The sequence below is a fragment of the Diadema antillarum genome, unplaced genomic scaffold (genome assembly GCF_040938485.1).
Source record: "Diadema antillarum isolate AM-2024a unplaced genomic scaffold, OU_Dant_1.0 scf00000036, whole genome shotgun sequence".
Taxonomy (NCBI): domain Eukaryota; kingdom Metazoa; phylum Echinodermata; class Echinoidea; order Diadematoida; family Diadematidae; genus Diadema; species Diadema antillarum.
In genome coordinates this window covers 94,060-114,390 of record NW_027270925.1, presented here as the reverse complement: position 1 = coordinate 114,390, position 20,331 = coordinate 94,060, and the positions used below count along the sequence as shown (strand labels likewise).

General features: G+C 35.4%; 1 protein-coding gene across 1 annotated transcript in view; it reads left to right on the top strand.

The window, feature by feature from the left end:
* The window catches only part of LOC139745576 (1-phosphatidylinositol 4,5-bisphosphate phosphodiesterase classes I and II-like), a 134,562-nt gene that overhangs the window by 94,243 nt on the left and 19,988 nt on the right, over nt 1-20,331 (top strand). Inside the window, exons 15-21 of the mRNA XM_071655972.1 lie at nt 2,122-2,202; nt 4,207-4,290; nt 10,416-10,472; nt 10,721-10,777; nt 12,011-12,079; nt 16,989-17,051; nt 17,579-17,638. Of these exons, the coding sequence (XP_071512073.1) occupies nt 2,122-2,202; nt 4,207-4,290; nt 10,416-10,472; nt 10,721-10,777; nt 12,011-12,079; nt 16,989-17,051; nt 17,579-17,638 (471 nt within the window). The remainder of the gene's footprint in view (nt 1-2,121; nt 2,203-4,206; nt 4,291-10,415; nt 10,473-10,720; nt 10,778-12,010; nt 12,080-16,988; nt 17,052-17,578; nt 17,639-20,331) is intronic.

Below are 20,331 nucleotides of genomic sequence, written 5' to 3'. Positions count from 1 at the left end.
ACATGAGGTTGAACTGGTACTGCGCAACATTCATTGATTTCGTTGTAGTTCATGGCAGTGAACTATACATTTTTATTGTTGCACAGGGAATCCTGTACTAAACAAAAAGTATGTTGTAAATCAATGTCATAAATACACATTATTTACTAACACAAATGGTACATGTACATACAAAGTTTGTACTCTCAAATGCTCTTTTTTTTAATAGTCAATACACACTGCAAACGCATTATGAGTACTCATGCTGTTCTACTTGAATATGAATATAACTGCACTTGGGCTATCTATGCATTTGCCAGGCGTAATGTCTAGTGTTGTGCGGATCATGAAATCATGTACTATTGATATAATATTGCCTATCCTTGTGTACTTGCTTGCACTTGAGTATTAAAATGAAGCATGCACAGGTCACCTCAGTGGGCTTGGGATGTGATGTGACTAATGGCTATATTATATGCGGCTGGGCTAGGACTTGCCATTGTTATGCAATGACCTCTCAGTGTCATTCATAGCATAAGTTTCAGCACTTTGGCCGTGCATTTTGTCTCCTGCAAAGAATGGAGGAATCCCATCTACATGTATCGCCTAATTTGAATTCTGGCACTTTACAGCATTATTGTTGAAAGAGTATCAGAAATCAGAGGTATAATGTTATTCCTTTTTGACATTACTATAACCTAGGTACACTAATTGTGTATTAAACCCTGGATGCACCAGTTCAGTTAACCATATTTTATTTGATTATTTATGCAAAAATGACTAACATGTCTATATATGGAATTTCTTTTCTGTTCCAGCGGACAAAATCTCTATGTTTGTAATTCTTTGTAATATGTGACTGTAAATTTCCAACCAGTTGCTGAGTTCCTTCTTCTTTCTTTCAGAATGTTCTGATCACAAAAATGCCTACATTTTTATTAAAGAGCCTGATTAAAAATTTCTATAAAATTGATTTGAGCTTTATAGGGCAGGACAATCCATTGACACGTTTACCGTAGTGTGTTTCTTCACTCATACTGTACAACAAATTGCATACAAACAGGTTGGTTTTATGCTATGCAAGACAATCAATGGTCTGTGTTTGCATGTTGCTTCTACCATGACACATCAATGTCTCAAAAAGTCATCAGCAGCATACAAACTTTGTACTCGTCTTCTGTATTTTATGTCTCAATCCCATGGGCAGACTTTGAAAAATGTCATTATTTTTGTTTTTCTGAATTCATGAAGCCAAAGTTGTTGCTAATACATGGCCACATATGTGGCCACAGTTTTAGTAGTGCGATATCTCTCAGATGAGAGGAATTCCTGCGTAAATTCTACAGAAGAATCGTAACAAAAATTGTTTTCATGCTTTGAAATCATAAGCATAATGTTTAAAATAAATGTTTGGCAACCTTGATGTGTAACATGTAATGATGAAATTGTTCTTGTTAACATTGATCCATGACTTCTTTCCTAGGTGCTCAACCATTTTTTAAAGCACAAAGCATTTTGAAATATGATAGTAAAGTAAAACTGTGTTTGGCTTGATGTTGATTGCAATGATATCAGATGCAGATAAATAAAAACCCAACACTCTTCAGTTATCTCTCAGAATGCAATGTTTTGAATGATTTCTATGATTTCTCTCTATTTTGGGCTAAATGTAGACTGAATATAATTGCTTATTCTATCAAAATGGACACTCACAGCATGAAAACGTGTTTATACATCGCAGTATGAGAGCAAGTTTATATATATAGCTACTTGCTTATTGAGCTTCAGTTATCACTCTTTCTTTTGTGGACAATGTGGTTAAGATGTTTGTTTTATGTATTTGAAATATAAACCAAAGACAAATGATTTAGAAATTGCTTTCATACAGTGTTTTCAATTGAAGATATTGAGTTCAAATTTTTGTGGAATATTATGTAATTTTAGCAAGGAAAATAATTATTACATTACTTCAAGAAAATGAACTGTGCAATTTAATTCCAATACTGCAAGGATTCAACAGGTGTCACATACTATTTAAATGAATAGAGCTCAAGATATGAAGTATAGAAAGCCAACTCCATTCAACTGTGATAAGTTGGACCCAGGCTCAGCTGTAAATATAACCATTTTCTTGAATGCCAGGTCGTCGACTCCAGAGTACGACCTCGCTGACGTCGATGGACATTGGAGATCCCTCGCTTGAAAATAGACCTAGTCGGGGAGGTAGTACATTCAGAATTCTCTCTCATTCATTTTCACCTCATGGACCAGCAACATCCTTGCATTCAGAACCTGCAGACAAATATTACTGAAAATCTGGGAGAATTCAACTTCATAACCTTAACAGGAGCAGATTGTATTAATTACTGACCATTTACATTGTATCTTAATCAAAATGTTACGACCATCAATTTCATATTTCCTTTTCTCAAAGTATATGACAGGTATTTGTCCACACCAAGATTAAGTGCCATTTTGTTCAAAAGAAATATTTCTTCTTGATGATAATTGATAAGTTTTCATGCTAACAGTGCCATTTTCATTGATATAACACTAAGCTTCTTCAGGGTCTCTTTGCTTGAGTTTTACATTACATCTTCCTATTTGGATAAATCTAACAATGCAGAATCTATATACATATATCTATCACAAATGTACCGAACAGTCATGTTTTTCACTTGGTGTATAATTTATATGTTTGTAATGACAGTAATTCATTTTTTATTTTACTATTGTAAAAAAAACAAAAACATGGGAAATTGTGGAATTTTGTTTGACAACTTTTTGTTGTAAATTGTACTTCCTCATTACATCAAGTCATGGGTTGAGCCAAGTTTGATTCTCGATTCTCTCCCCCACAAAACTAGCAGCTCCATTAACCTCATTTGGACCACAACTGTTAATGCTGTTAACATTGTACATATTCATGATGTCAATGGATGTGAAAGAGTTAATATAGGAGAAGAAATATACATGTATAATACAGACTCCAGCTACATTTGTTGAAATTTGTAATCATACTTCTTGACATTGGATCTGGATTGGTCCCAGTTTGTGCCATTGACAAGTCTTGAGTTTTTTGGGGAGGGTTCTAGTGTTTAAATAAGTTAGCAAATACTAAAATTTTGTCTTAATGGTCTAGAACCAACCGCATGAGCCAAGCTTGTGGAGTGTGAACATGTCATACCTGACTCAGACATGAAGTTTATATGGGTAGTCCTAAGAGAGCTCAATTCTTTCTCCGGGGACAGGTGCTGAGTTGCTACAAATTATCTTTAAGATTGGAAGGGGTCCCTTGAGAATTGTCATATTCTGAAAAGAGCTCCCAGGCCTGCCTTGGCTCCATGTAGAGTTCTTATGCCAATCCTTGAATAAAGTTTGTGGTTTATATTTGTCAGGTGTCAAATGCTGTGCTCAGTAAAGAAATGGGCTACCTTGCTCAGGTATTTTCCAATCCCAGTAGGTATATTTCATCGAAGTACATGAGAGATGTGGTGAGGGTCGGGTCTTTTATGATAATATAAAAAATAGAAGTGGGAAAAGCTTGACTTTTTTTTGTTTTGTTTCCAGGCTTTTGTTGGGCTATTGTGATTGGATAGAGTTCATTACAGTGTTCATGTGGGCTTTTTTTTTTCTGGACACGAAAGGTTATTCTTTTATGGAAATTGTGAAGTTCAACATCTTAAGTGGATGCCCCTTCAGTTTTGTGACTGAGAGTAGGATTTTTTTTTTATTTGTGCACAAGAGACTATTGAATATTTGCCAAAAATCAGTTGTTGTTCCATATGAATGATAAATCAACATGGAATTGGGGAAAATTACGGATACTAACAAAATCAAAGTGTCAACATGCTGGTTCATTGGTCTTTTGGGAAAAAGTCACAAGACATGTACATGTACTTTGTGCAATGTGTCAACTGAAAGAGCTTTCCAAAAGTAGAAAAAACAAAACGAAGCAAAAGTGCAATGGTGTGGAGTTAAAGCCTTTTGCTTCTCTCCCATATACCATTTGAATAAATGTTCGGTGTTTAAGATTGAAAGAGGGTGATCCATTGAATTTAGTGGGTATACTAAAAGGCTTGTATGCTTGTATCATTGCAAAAATGATTTTACAGTATTGGAGTGGCAAGCGGTCAACCTTAGTGTCAGCGAAAGAATGTTCTAATTTGCATTTATCCATGGTGATGTGGTTTTTTCCTTGCATGTGACCTCCTCTTCCCATCACAGCCTCTCGTAGAGAGAGTAAGCGTAATATACTCAACCAGATATCAGAGGTGTCAAAAGATGAGGGAGTAACTCAAAGTGAGGAAGGTAACCATGGAGACCGCTTCCTCAACATCCAAACATCCTCACCGAAAGCACCACAAAGTCTCTTAGCGTTAGAATATGCAACATGTATTCTCTTTCTCTTGGTCTCTGCCTTTTCATCTCTTTCTCTGAGGGTGACAGAACCTTGTATCTCAACAATGTCAAATGTTCAGGAGAGCAAACAGACTTGGGAGCCAATGTACTATAGGGATTGCCTTTCCTTTGAAATGCCATGTTGGCTTCATTTTGGGGGGCAAGACACCTAGGATTTGGACAGGACATCGCTTCACCTTCATATACATGTGGATTGAGTGAATGCAGCAATATTAGTAGAACACATCAGTGAAAGTTTGAGGCAAAACGGACTATCCGTTCGAAAGTTATGACTTTTTATTCTGCACAGTCATTTGCTGGATGAGAAGACTACTGCAGCTTATAATGTCACAAGCTTGGAAAGATATATGGAAAATATAAAGAGAATTCCACAAAATGCCTTTTTTTTTTGTGCAAAAAGTGCACATTCCCTCGACTTATTGCTGTCATATGTTATAAAGGGTGATATTATTCCCCCTGCCTTCTAAAAGAGGCAACTCAAGTGCCCTGTTCTTATGAACAAAAAGTTAAAATGTGTTGTTTTTCTGTTACATTTGCTTTATTTTGTTTTATGCATTTGATATCACAAGCTATATTAGTCTTCTAATTCAGCGATGGCAGCTGTGAAAGTTCAAAAATTCATAACATTTGAACAGATTGTCCAATTTTCCTCTACATTTACTGATGTATTTTACTTACATTGCTTCATTCTCTCAATCCACATGTATAATAATGTGAACTTTTCCTTTAACTGATTTTCTGACAATTAAAACAAAAAAGTGATTTTTGCCAAAATTTGAGATACAAAGTCTAGTCACCCTGCTGTCTCTCTCTGTCTCTCTGTATCTTTGTCTGTCACTCCCTGTCTGTCTGTCTGTCTGTCTGTCTATCATCTGTCTCTTCTCTTTCTCTCTCACTTCTGATCGTCCTTTACATGCTTTCAGCATTAACTGTAGAATGATATGAAAAGTGACAACTCTAGCCCAAAGCGGCACACGACTGTCTCCAGTATCATGCTCTTTCTCATCACAGATAGAGCACTGCAAACTCTTTTCTTTCTGTAGATTCTTTACGCCATAACATCACAAGTATAGATAGTTTCCATGGAAACTATTAGAATCTAGAACAAAGGCACAACCAAGCAAATAACACTACATTCTCCTGCAAGGATATTTCAAGACGAGCAAAAATAGCAGTGTGCCTGTCATTGCTTTAAACACCCAGTCTTCATTTAATTTCTTTTTAATGCACCGTTAATGCAAGTGATGTCACAGAAATAGTCACGCATGCTTGATTCCATTGTCTTTCATTTTGTTGTTGCATAAAGTAGGAACGATTGAAACAAAGTATGGCAAACTTAGCGCTTCATGTTTATGCTGCCTGATGTAAGCATAGTAGAAGTGATGATTTATGAGCTATGGTAGATTGCATGAGTGATCATGGACAGCTCTCGTATTATTAGACGAGAATTTATAACCCAAATTTGAAATTTTGCTTATGTGGCTCCATTCAAAGACTAGTAGAGAGAGAGAAAAAAAAAAACAGTTCTACACACCTGCATCAAAGCTGTTGATGGTGAACCTTTATTGTTTTTCAGCTGATATTAATATTATTTTTCCCTCTCTGAATGATTTTGTAATGAATGGGGCTTCATATTATGATCAATTATTCATTCCCAAAATGGACAGTTTTCTGGGAAAACACTGTCAATTTATACCTAAACTGTGGATGGGTTTTTTAGATTTGGACTTACTAACAGACTATAAATGAGAATCAATGATATGATAATGATAATATTGTAGAATCTCAAACATGCCAAAGTGCATTGCCTTTACACATTTTGTCTCTTGCAGCCGACACTTCACTGTCACAATAGAATTACATGTATGCGTAGTAGCACACATAGATGCCACAACCACAGGCTAACACAGTGTGTGTTGAGTCGTTGATATGTGGAATGCAACACTTTTAAAGAGTAGAACACCAGGTTTAGATTAGAGGTCTGGCTTTGGTTGTTACACCCTTCTTGCACTGCTGATATGTGGCTTGTGCATGTCTGACACTGATTGGATTGGCCTATGCAGGAGTATGGAAGAAGGCAGCATCTCTACTCATGCTTGAATTATACATACTTTGATCTGTTTTTATCAGTGAAAGCCATATGGAAACTTTCATCAGCTGTAGGTAAAAACAACAACACCAAAACAAAATAGGTATGTCTGTGTGTGTCTGTGTATCTGTGTTTGCAGACACACATGTGTGGAGCGATTGAAGTAGGCGCTTCAAAATAGCTATACGTGTACGGGAGATCCCTCTTGTACATACCATTTGATATCTATAGTGCGTGTGTGTGTGTCTATGTGTATGTGTGTATGTCTGTGTGTGTTTTTGTCCTGAGTTCATGAGTTTCATGTTTTGCATAAAACTACCATTTAAGATAATTAAAAGCTTGGTACTTCATTGCTTTTATTCACCAGCAACCATCCACTAACATCCAGGTTTTTATCAACTCTTCTTAACACCAGAAAAGTACATTAAAATGAAATCATACTGCAGTCATTTAGTGAGGACAACTTAATATGGTTCATCTCTGCAGCTTACGCTGAGGCTGTCAATCACCACCATTCACACAAATACAGCCCATACTTCAGGTATTAGGATATCATGAAATCATATGTACAGTGTACCTTGGAACTGCAATAAATTCTATGTCTCAGTGTATATTGTATACATCACTAATAAATAACAAATAGTATGCAAAAGCTTGTTAATCTGCTGTATATTGATAGCGATATGTTCTTTGACATGACATTGATTTATGACATTTATTCATTATTGTGAAATGAGAGTTTGATATTCATCATCTTTCATAAAAGAGTAAGGAATTTATGGTGACTGTATCAAAGATGTATGCTCTATATCAAGTTCTTGAACCAGATTGGCATAAGTATTGAAAACAGATAAAGGTTAAAGTTCAGATGACAACTAGAGTTAGCCATAATTGAAGATAGTGTGCAACATTGTTATAGAGGAGACAGAGAGAGAGAGAGAGTGAGAGGGTGATTTTGTGCAAAGAGATGCTAATTTGTAATCTAAGGTTACAATGTTCCTGAGTACCAAACTACTGTACATGAAGAAAATGCTTTTCTCATCGTATCTATTTGTATCCTCTATCTTAAAGACACAGCTGTTGCACTTCACTCTAGTCACTTTCTAATAATCATCACCATAAAAGATGAAGCTGGTGTGATGGATTGATATTCATACAGCTATCATTAACCCATTGAGGATGAGTTCCGAGTATACTCGGGCAAGTGTATATGTGTGTTGTAGCAAAATCAGCCCGTCCTCAATGGGTTAAAGGTATACAGCCTGTAAGTCTGTGTGTATTTTAGTAATAGGAGAGCACTATCCAGCTCTTGACCAATAAGTCACAAATGATTTTCCGCCCCTCTATAGAGATGTTTATTACACCACTTAGCATCGATGGGTTGACATATTGGTGATATAAAAGAGAGAAAAAAATGTATATATTTCTTTCAATACGTATAGATAACTTTGTGTATTCATTCTGAATGTTTACATTGACTTTTTTTTTTAAAATCAAACATGATTCTTGACATGATACTTTGATTTGCATATCCTCAAGATCTTCTTAGTATTGTTGGCTAGAGTGGTTTATGAATTGTAATGGTTGTAATCATAGAAGATATATGCATCATCGCTATTAATGATAAACAACTTCGAGGAACTGGGTAAAAAAACTAAAAAACAGCTAGCACGCCTTTTGATATATCACTATTTGCATGCTGTTTTCATGCCATCAGGCAAGAACCATGTGCAATGATTACATGATTGCATTCTCCTTTTGTTCTAGTCATCCTAAATCACTTCATGTTTGTGTCATCGTAAATCATGCAAAGTCATGATGAGCATCAGTTGGTGCGGCAGGGAAGGAAAAAAAAAACAAAACCCAGTCCTGTCGATGCTTTTAATAGAAAAATGCAGTTTGGTGTCAATCTCATTATTTCTCTACATGTATCTGCCTCTAGTGATTCTAGTGTATTAGTGTTCTATCAGATGCCATCAGTATATCACTTCTTTCTCCTCTCGAGATTGCACTGCAACAACCAGGTCATGTCATGTCGAATGTAGGGTGGTGTGTAGTTCTTCACGCTCGTACTTTCTGTTCCTCCCCGTTCACTTCTCAAGGGCAAGAACGTCCTAAGAACGTCGGGTCTATATAACCTGTCCATGTTCTCTCTGGTTTCATATCTTCTACAGGTTTCTTGGCCAAATCAAGCACACCAATGTCTTTAAGAGCTGCCTATCACGCTGTACCGTAAAAGTGGAAATTTTTGTCCATCTCGTGCAACATGAAATTAGCACGATGATAAAAGCATGCAAATATTTTACTTTTTATGTGTAATGCTATTCTATACTTTGATTCATGGAATTAAAAACACACAAAAATTTGTCTTAGCCCACTGAGCGTGAAAAATTACTCGTGCAAAAATTTCCACTTTTACAATAGTTCTTAACTTTCTCATTCACCACGTCATGGACATTCATGTTGACTTTCGAAAATGTAATTCTGTATTTTCTTGCAATTTGCCATCTCCTACTTTTCTTCTCCGTCTGAATGACATATGGTAGCAGAGAATTCATATCCAACTTTCTCTTTTCACATTTATGCTTAATATGGGAATCAGTCCGTTTTATGTGGTGCTGATATTTGCCGAAGAGATGTTAAATCTATTTCTGTGCTATTTTCATTCTGCTGTTATTTTGGTTGCTCTTTTCTCATTTCCCTCTCTTGCTGGAAAATGTCTGTGACAAACAAACCAACAAACCAACAAACAAACAAAAAAAAGGCAAAATAAGGGGAACTGATTCCGTGCCCATAGCAATGGCCGAAGACACAAACATTGAAGGTAACCAGTGGTCATATGTGTGAAGCATAGTTTTTGCCTCTCAGTACAGTGGGACTGCATGGGTATGGAATGAAGTTATCTCCCTTTATGGTGGTTTTGAGTTTGACACAAAAATGCCCATACTTGCACCAGAAGCTGTTGAATATATCCCCTTCCCCTCCCCCTCCCTTTCTCCCTCCCCTTCCCCTCCCCCTTCCCCTCCCCTTCCCCATCCCCTTATGTTAATATTGATTTGTTTTAAACTGTGCTTTCCAACATTTTTTAAAGATAAATTTTGTATCACATTTTTATTAACATCATTATGTTGACAGATATTCTGATCATATGTCACTGCGATTATACCGGTCTTCTGCATTCAGAATTCATTCTTTCCGTTTATATAACATTTCATTTATTTTTCTCATTTGACATTTATTGTTTTTATGAGTTCTTGTTGTTCATGCTTGTTTATTTCCTTTTGTGTAATCACAAATTTCCATCAAATCATGTGTATCTGTTAATGGCACATCATTATTTCACATGAATCACCACACCAATGCAAGAATTGTGCCATGTGTTCTGTTAGTCCTGTGTATCTTTTTATGAATCAGTGTGCATGAATGGATTAATTGTTGAGCCCATATTTTGCGCTAGATGTAATTGCATTTCTCACCATGGCAAGCATGACATCTCTGCAACACGGCATTCACAAATTTTCCTCTTCAAACAATGCTCTTTCAAACAAATTATTTCATTTGTAGAACCTCACCAGCTTCACTTTATATAAAACAGAAGGCTACTTTGTCTTTCTTGAATCATTATGATTTTAGAGCTGTCAGATTATTTTGCCACCATTACTTGATCTGTTGATGTTATGTCTATCTGCTACTTAATAGACATTGTTGATTACTTTGTTGGTTAGCTCTTTCCCAGGTTTAATAATTACACTTTGTTCTAGATGCCAATGCATTTCTTACCTGAACAATACCATAGCCATAGCTATTGCTATGTTGTCACACTAAGAACCTTAAAAGCAAGAAGACACTATTATCAAGCAATCATTAACTACACATATATTTTTTTTCTCTTGTCATGTTTTTCATTGATTCTTGTGACTATCAGGAAAGGGAGTCAAGACGATCGAGGAAACTGCCGAGACACCAGAAGCAAACGGAGAAGGTACACACAAAAGTTTCCCTCTGTTCCTCAGTCATCATAAAGCATGCTGTAACTCAGGTGTAGAAATAGAGATCATCACATGTTTGGTCTAATTTGGTAAAAGTTTTCAGGGTGGGAGTCATTTTCAACCTAAGATAATTTGTCTACATGCACTGATATTTGTAGAGATGCATAATATTATGCTGATTTTCCATCAAAGTATAAACTTTGTATTTGTATTATCTTCTTCTTCTTCTTCTTTTTTGCAGCCCCAACTGCCAAAGAAGGATCTCCGGATGGAAGGAATAAGGTTCTGAAACAAGAAGGTAAATTAAGAATCTTTCTCGCTAAAGACCATCTAGCCCTCTAATGAGTACAATAAATTACCTCCCCTGATGAGTTTATGCACGATTGTTATTGATGAGTTGTGTTTTGCACCTAATACTTTGCAGTGTATGTGCACTTTAAGATTTGGTTTCTTGTTAGTTTAAGTGATACAGAGAATATAAACTGAAAGTGGTAGAATTATCAGGCTGGTAACGAAGACTAGCACATTGCCGGTCACGTGATGAGAGACCCAAGTTGCCTCATAGAGTGTGTGAAGCTGTCATCATGATAGGCTGGTGCAGTAACTCATCACTTGTTTTTTTCTTATACTGCATGATTCTTAGGTATATATTGCTCATATTTAAGACTGTTTTTTGTAAAGTGTTGTAAAAAGACTGTTCCTTATATGTTTACTGGTTACTAAGTGTGACAGAGTCAGACTGATTGACAAGCTTCAATACTTGTGCAATACTTCTGTAATTGAATGAAGTTTATGATGGAATTGTTAGAATGAACATGTTCACAAGTGAGAAGCAGTTTAAGAAGCACGATTTAAAAATTGATTGTCAAATTTTAAAAGCTCGTCGATTGCATGTGCAAACCATAAAGAAGAGATTGGAGAATTCACATTGGGAATGTTTTGAAAAGTTTTTATATGTATGTGATGAAGAAATTGTGCACACGAGAAGTGGGGCACATGAACAGGTGCCAAGGTACAGATGTGTGCTTTCATTTGCCTGAAATAAAGTATGTGAGAAGATGATGTATTTTTGGCATACAGTGGACAAGATTTGGGGGGGGGGGAGAGGCATCGGTTATGCTTATAATTGTATGCTGCTGTCCTAGTTGATTTGGATGATTTAAGTTGTTATATTGGAAGAAGAGGAATGAGTTACTCACACATTATTGTTAGGTGATGGATTCATCAGAGTGACCTAGACAATAGTAAGATCTAAATGTTGTTTTTGTTTTGCTTGTTTGTAATTTTTTTTCTAAGTGTGGGGAGGGGGAGGAGCAGAGTGCATATTACTTCTTCTTCCTTCATGGTGGGAGACGGGAAGGGGAGATTATTAGAGTAGATACATTAATGTGCTGGATACAGATATTGGGTAGGTACAGGTGATGGGTAGATAAAGTTATTTTGGTAGAGACACTGAGCCAAGATAGGGAATGGCTGTAGGTTTGTTTGATAGAGGTTTGTGACTGCTCCGTGATTCCGTAACCACCGACAGGTAAGGGGAGTGGCAAGGAGTCCTCCTCCACCTCCTCAGCATCCAGCAAGCAACCTCCCAAAAAGGAAGGTAAACGAAAACGATACCCATCCATCCATTCGTTCATCCATCAAAACCTCATTTAATACCTTTTTTTTTTTCTTTTCTGGGATGTCATTCACTCCTAGTGCTCATAATTTAGTTTGGGTCTGTTAAACTTCACTATTAAAATTTTTTCCCTGGTAATGGACATATTGATGGATTTCTGGTCCCCATTTTGTAGAAAAAGTTTATATGATAACAACTCTTGCTGGAAGGGCAGTTGTCATGGTAACAACAAGAATCCAGCTTTCTGATTGGCTGTTGCTATGGGAAGTTGCCATTCCAACAAGAGTTGCTATCCATCTTTTATGAAATGGGGCCCTGGTTACATATATTGGTGCATGGGCAAACTAACATTGTCAGCTGACATGCTCATTTTTACTTTCTAGCATTTCATGGGAGGTGGATGGTATATCTAAATGCAGCTACTCTTCATCGCAGCATTTTTTTTTTTTTGGTCAGAACATTATCTTCAGTTAACTTGACTCATCAGTTGTCATCTTGTTGACATTGAAAGGGCACATCTGACATTCACTGTGTGTTTTATATTAGAGAAAGATTTCAGGCACAGTTTTGAATCATGAAATCTGCACAAAATCAGAAATGAAATGACAAATAGAAATTCCCAATTTAAGAAAGAAACAGAAACTTTGAATTTTTCAAAGAATGTGGCAATATTTGATAATCATTTGCAAATTTGGCATTTGAAAATTCTGCAACCCAAACAAACAACTCTTTATGAACAACTGAAGGCTCAAGTAGAAGAAATTTGTTACAGCGTCTTTTCAACCACTAGAAATATTGATTTTTAATGAAATGTACAGCACACGAAACCTCATAAATGTGGCTTCTGAGGCTTTACGGGTTAATATGCATCGCTGTGTTTCTCCATATTCTTGATGAATCAAACTTAAAGGGTGTGTACAGTTCTGGTCGAGGTGAGGATTTAGCTTTTAACGTTTTGCGAGATATTCAGAAACCACTCTATGAGATGTCAAAGAGCATGCAATTCTAAGGGGTATCAAAAGTTTGTTTGATGAAAATCGGTTTTGAAATGGCTGAGATATCCAAAAACAAGGTGAAACAAAGAGATCCTAATAAAAGGCGTGGCCTGTCACCTTTTATTATTATCACTTTTTGGGATATCTCAGCCATTTGAAAACCAATTTTCATCAAATAAACGTTGAATCCTTCTTAAAATTACATGCTCTTTCATATTTCATAAGAGGTTTCTCATTATCTCACTTAGGAATGTTCAAAACATGAATCCCCACCTCAACCAGTACTGTACAGTCCCTTTAACTGATTATTTTCAGTTCACTTGTATGAAAATTGATTTTTATGATTTCATCACTTATCTCTATCTATCTATCTCTGTCTAATATATTGTAAATTCATCAGGGGAATTTCTGCAAGAGCAAAAGTATGCTCTTTCTCCAGATGATCTACATATTTCTCAAATTATTCAAAATGTGGCTTTGAATATTGAAATGTAAAATTGTAAATGGCATTTTAACATATGGCAAGAAATCTGATTTTTTTTTTCTATGGCAGAAAATGTTAAGTTTTTAGCCCTTTTGTGCTGTAGTGTGCTGTTTGAAATGTCTATTGAATGTTCAATCAATATAAAAACAATCAGAGCATATGATATTGGAACTCTTTTAGTTTGCTGATTTCTAAAGACAATTTTACTTTCGTGTTGTATTTCATCAACATATGTCTTTTTACATCTTATATCATTACTTCATTATTGTATAATTATTCACCTTTTATACCTGATATACTTTTTTTTCTTTAAGTGAGATTTATCTTTTCTATGAAGAGCTATCTTTATAAGTGTGTAATAATTTATTGACTGACACTTTGGGTTCTTTTATCATTCCTTGGTTATGTTTAGTTATGCAGCTATAGTTGATATTTTTTTACAACAGGATACCTATCATTTTATCATATTCATCACAGCTCATCTTCTGTAGAAATGATGTTGAATCATGTGTAAATACTTATCTAAGAAAAAAAACACATTTTAGTACACTAATACTTACGGATTCTGTTGTCATAGTTTCCATTTGCTTAGTTATGCAGTTATTTTTTATATTCAAGAATGCATAGTTACCATATTCATTCACATCTAATCTTGTTTAGAAAGAATGTGTAGATTTTAAAGAACTCTTTTTATTCATTAGAATTTTAGGAAAGAAATTTCCTCGTAAAGGGACTATAGCCCAACTTTCTGTGATGTAACACAAAATATGTGGCTACAGCCTATGCAGTTAGGCCACTTCATAACACATCACCTGATCTAGGGTTCTAGCTATGTGAACCTGTATAATCGAGCAAAGTGACCTGAGTGGGCAACTCGTGTGAGTTCAGACCCAAAGTGCATCGAAAGTTGCCTCTTTGAGGACATGGAAGCAACTCATAATCTGAGTCAAACCATAACTTAGGGAGCAGGGTAGGAATACATCCCAGGAAATGGAAGACAGAGCACATTGCTTTGGAGACAGTTATGAATGATTATATGTGATATGAATTATTATGTTGTATTCTCTTTCATATTTCATAAGAGGTATCTTATTGTCTCACAAAAAGTTGGGAATCTGAAGCTCCATCTCAACCAAAATTATACCATTTAAAAATCACCTATATCGTTTGCAATAAAAAGGGTTTGAAAATGTTGCGAGCAAAATAAACAATTATAAAAATGACTTAGGGCTCAAATGGAAGAGACTTTTTTACTTTAACTTTAGATATGAAACACTGATGATGAATCCCACTTATTACGATAAAAATGCTCTGCACTTGAACCACTGAAATGTGGTTTCTGGGGCCTGGTCGGTTAGGACGTGATGTTTGAAATCTCACGTGAGCTTCTGAGGCTAAACTCAAGACTGCACTCGAGACTACACTCGGGACTACACTCCAGACTACACTCGAGACTACACTCAAGACTACACTCGAGACTACAATCGAGACTACACTCGAGACTACACTCGAGACTACACTCGAGACTACACTCGTGACTACACTTGAGACTACACTCCAGACTACACTCAAGACTACACTCGAGACTACACTCGTGACTACACTCGAGACTACACTCGTGACTACACTCGAGACAACACTCGAAACTACACTCAAGACTACACTCGAGACTACACTCGTGACTACACTTGAGACTACACTCCAGACTACACTCAAGACTACACTCGAGACTACACTCGTGACTACACTCGAGACTACACTCGTGACTACACTCGAGACTACACTCGAAACTACACTCAAGACTACACTCGAGACTACACTCGAGACTACACTCGAGACAACACTCAAGACTGAGTTCCATACATTTTACCATCGATATGACTATCTCAATATATTTTTTTCTCTATGTACAACCTTTAAATAATCAGTATCAGCACCCAAGGAAGATGATGCTCCACTTAGTAAATTGGAGCGAAAACCATCGAAGTCGGAAGGTAAAGGTCACACATAACAAATCATTCACCTCACCTGGCATGCAACTGTTCTTGCTTCACCAAATTCTTCAATCAGTTTACCTCACATTGATGGGCCACAGGTTGTTTTTTTATTATTATTTTTTACTTCTTCTTCTTAAACTTCTCGACAGAGGAAATTTTATTTTGTGTATACGTATGCGCAATTCTGTTTGTCTGTTCCTGTATATGATTGTATTCTTTATTGTTACACATCCTTTGTAGGCATATACCCATTCCCTTGGTTTGGAATGGTTTTGCAGGCCTAGTAGATGCATTTTTGAAGTGTTTTATTCCAGAGTCTTCAAGCACTCGTCTTGTAATAGCCTATTTTCTTTTCGATGGCATTGATTTGTGGAAGCATTGGAAGTTGTGTGTAAGATATGATTCAGGATAAATAAGAGGCATGACTGATATTAAACCAAGGAATGTAGGGATCATAGCATTTTCCTTGAGAACATTAATCATCTGGAGACATAGACATGTAAGGCAGAAGATGTAATAATAATGATAATAATAATAATGATGATAATAATAATAATAATAATAATAATAATAATAATAATAGTAATAATAATAGTAATAATGATAATAATACTAATACTACTACTACTAATAATAATACATACATACATACATACATACAATTTCTGTGGTGCCATTTTTCATTCTGATTGAATGCTCAACACCCTATACACCATAGCAAAAAGACTGAAAATACATATACCGTAAAAGAAGAAGAATACAAAAAAGAAGACATGAAAGTCTGTCTTCAAAACGCACTGTCAAACAGATATCGATATAGATAAAGAGCTGAAAAGAACTTGATATCATTTTATTAAATTGCTCATTGCAGTTGGTTTAAAGATTCCAAGAGTAAATTAGTTTTTGAATGTGTTTTTGCTACAGACAGTAATCTATGACACTCAGTCAAATATGACTTGTAAGTCTCTTACCTGCACTTGTCTGTACTATAGAAAACTGTTTGCATGCACACGCAGTGTATAATGTATGGGGCTTGGTGTCACCCACTGATCCACAGTAGATATGGAAGTATTGAATCACAAAGTTGAAGAATTCCAACACCATTTGCATTGTGCTAAGTGTGTATGAAATAGTACCAGTAATGTCACTGCACAAAATGTGAAACCATCATCCAATCTCGCCATCCACGGCCCAACATAGTCTACTTTCAGGTTTTTTCCGGGTCCATGTGGTTGACAATACACATCCTATGCAGTATATCAGTGGTTTAAGTGTTACTCAGAAGTGTGTGTGTATGTATATATGTATGTGTGTGTGTGGTTGTGTGTGTGGGTGTGTGTGGATGTCGATAACCCCAATATTTTGTAAATATTTTCCCCTTGACATGTTAGTGTTTTCCCATCCATTCTGTACAGTCAAGAGACAAGACTCACAGCATAGTCTACGTAAAAGAAAATTTGTTCGCCAAGACGCACAAGGTAACGGCAGTGACACGGGAAATCAATCTCAGAAAAACTCCAATAAAAAAGTTTTAATAGTTAAGAGGGACTATACTCCTGAATTGAGACTAGCTGTACCCTTGCAGTAACATTAAACAACTGACTTTGTCAACCTTGTTAGATGTAACAAGACATATAAAGGGCAAATATTGAGAGACATTACATTCCTTGTAGTGAAAAGATTAATCGTAATCTTTCTTTTTTTTTTCTTGGGTTGTATAATATCCCATGTTAGTCTTTGGAAGACAGATTCTGTTCATGGTTTCCAATGTTTACAGAAGATACCACTACTATAATATATAAATTCCTGTAAGAGCATTTGGGTCAGCTGTTTTGATATTTCAAATATTTGTCACATTTGATTTAAATACACATTAATTTGACACTGTAGTTAACATTTGATCAATATCATTGAATGTAAGATCCGCTAAATGTCTGTGGATGGAATTCAAATGTAATGGTTGAAATGATATGCTAACTGGCTGCCCTAAACTCCTTTCATGAAGATGGGGAGAGGCCTTCTTCTCTCAGAAGAAGAAGAAAATTAAATCGACAGGCAAGTCAAGGTAATATTCAAAGTTTCTTGCTGTTCTCATTAAAAAAAAAAGAACTACACTGCTTATCATCAAGAATGAAATAATAGTTTCACTCCAAACACACAAGAGAACAGATTTTACCATATTTTTTTTTTCTTGCATCTTCACCCACCACAGAAAGGAAAAGAAAATCTTCAGTGCTTACGCCAAGTCACTATAATGAAACACTGCCATATCTTCCTTTATCAAGTCCTCTACTTTTTTTTTTACTTCTACCAACAGATGTTTCGGTCTTAATTGCTTTGCTCCTGTTGTTGTTTTAGGGTAGTGTTTTTTTTTCACTCATAAATGACAATTTATCAAGCTGTTTTGTCTAGATGAATCATCTCTGATTTAATCGCATTTATTCAAGTATTGCTTTCAATTTTTCTTATTCTTAAATCTTAATAGCTTTGAACATATATTTGTAGCTATTTTTCAGTTTGATCAATCTACAACACAGTATGGTTCTTTTGAATTCTTTTGTCTGATATGATGATGCATCAAAATTGGCTAAAAAAACTGTGTTCTTTAAATTTTAACATACTTCATTTATGTCAGGAAAATGGAGAATGTGTTAATTATATCTTTCTGATAGAGAAGAAGCAACAGAGAATTGAATTTCAAAATTTAAGAATGCATGTAGCTGTCATTTTTTTTTCAACCTCAGCATTGGCCTGTTGGAGCATACCATTGTACATGCTTACCACATAAACTTGTCTCCAGTTGGCTTCAGTCCCGTATACTCACTTGTTTGTTAGCTGCAGTCATCATGCAACCCTCAATGAAGTATTGTCCAGAACCTGACAATGTGACCTTGAATAATGAAATCCACTAGAAGTTGAACAGACTGACTTTCCTTTAGGTCTAAGCTTATACATTTTGGGGACAGCTCTCTTGATTTTGGTTTTAATATCTGACTGTTTTCATATCTAAATCTAATTTTTGCATAGAGTGAGGTTAAAATAGTGGTTTTAACCGTTTGTATAGACCTACTTGTCTGTGTCAAGGGTGTTCCCTTCATTTTCCACTCATGAGTTCATTGAAAGTGTGCACGAAAGCTTTGTAGAAACTTTACAAGTAAGCAGTAGCATTGAAACCTTGACATCACCATATATAAGATGTTTTTAGTAAGTGCACCGTATCTTATATTAATCTGACTGTACCTTCTCAGTTCTTTGTTCCAAACACAATAAAGGAAGACCAGGTGCACCTTAATTGATCCTTAACTCCACAACCCCCTTTTTTATATTTTGAAAACAAAACAAAACACATTTCATTATATTTATGTAGGTTGGAGTTCACAATGAGTTATATGTTTTATAAAATCTCAGTACAATCTGAAATAAAAAAACAACATTTGATTAGTTCTTTTTTTAATGTGGCATAACTGACTCATTATGAGCATGTGTTAACTTACATGTATATAATTATAATTCAACCTTGTGTATAATCTTGAAATTCGAAATTACAAAAACGTCATTATAGTTCAAATAATAGACTAACTACTCAGAATTCAGAACTTGATAGATGATTTTGATTTTGTAGTTTACATGTAGTTGTGGAATGTTCAAATTGGTTATAATTAGAAGCAGAAAGGTACTAATGTGCTGCAGTGTTTTTTGTGCGGATCATTTTTCAGGATGATGACATACACAAATGTGTAAGCATACTCCCATCATTGTCAATTTTTGTTTTCATTATCTTATGCACTTTCAGCCAAAAATGACCTTTTTTGACAGTCTTCTGCATCCTCACCAAATTTTTTTAGTTATTTTGTGTTTTGATATTGTGTTGCCTGAAGGGCAAATGCAACTAACTCTACAAGGGATCACTTAAGGATAATTTTATCAAAAATGTTTACCCAAAATGGAGTCACACCTTTTTCATGCTGTTTGATAGATGCCTTCACAATTAATGCTTACCAGCCACTTCAAAGAAATGCTTCTATGCATTGACATGCTTCAGCAGTGCTACATGTATTTGCAGTACATCTACACAAAGCTTGAAGGCATAAAATAAGGTGCTTATTGATACTCAGAAATTACCAAATCCATGGCAAAACATTCTCAGTGATATCATGAATCATACAGAATTGCAAAGAAATCAAAAGATATGATTGTATGTCTGTTGGTCTGTAATTTTGCAAAGTGCTATATGTCTGCACAGGATTTCAGTGTGTGTGTATGTTTATTTGTGAGTGTGGGTACACAAATTCATTGATTTTTTTTTCTCTTGTCTAAACAGATATGTGATATTCACATTTATTTCCTACTTTTTCAGATCTCTTTCACAATTCATGAATTAGATAACTTTTTTTTTGTTTGTTAATAAATTCACTCTTCTTTTGGGGGCACTAATGGTGCTATTGGTATATTTGCTTCTGCTGTGATATATTAATTTGTTTTATGGCATCAGTTATTTTATTTGCATTGTCTATAAAGGCATTTTGATTTTCCAAGTTCTAGAAAATGTATGACTTTGTTACAGGTAAGTACAATATGTATTTATAGATTTTGAGCATTACAGATGTCTGTGCATGCTAATTGTACTAAATGCTCATGACTCCTACGATAGAATGACATTTTTTTTAATGTAGGTCCATTTTGTATCAAGCATTGTCTTTTAACCATTCTTCCATCTGTCTTCCATAAAAATATCCACAGTCATGATGTGATAATCTT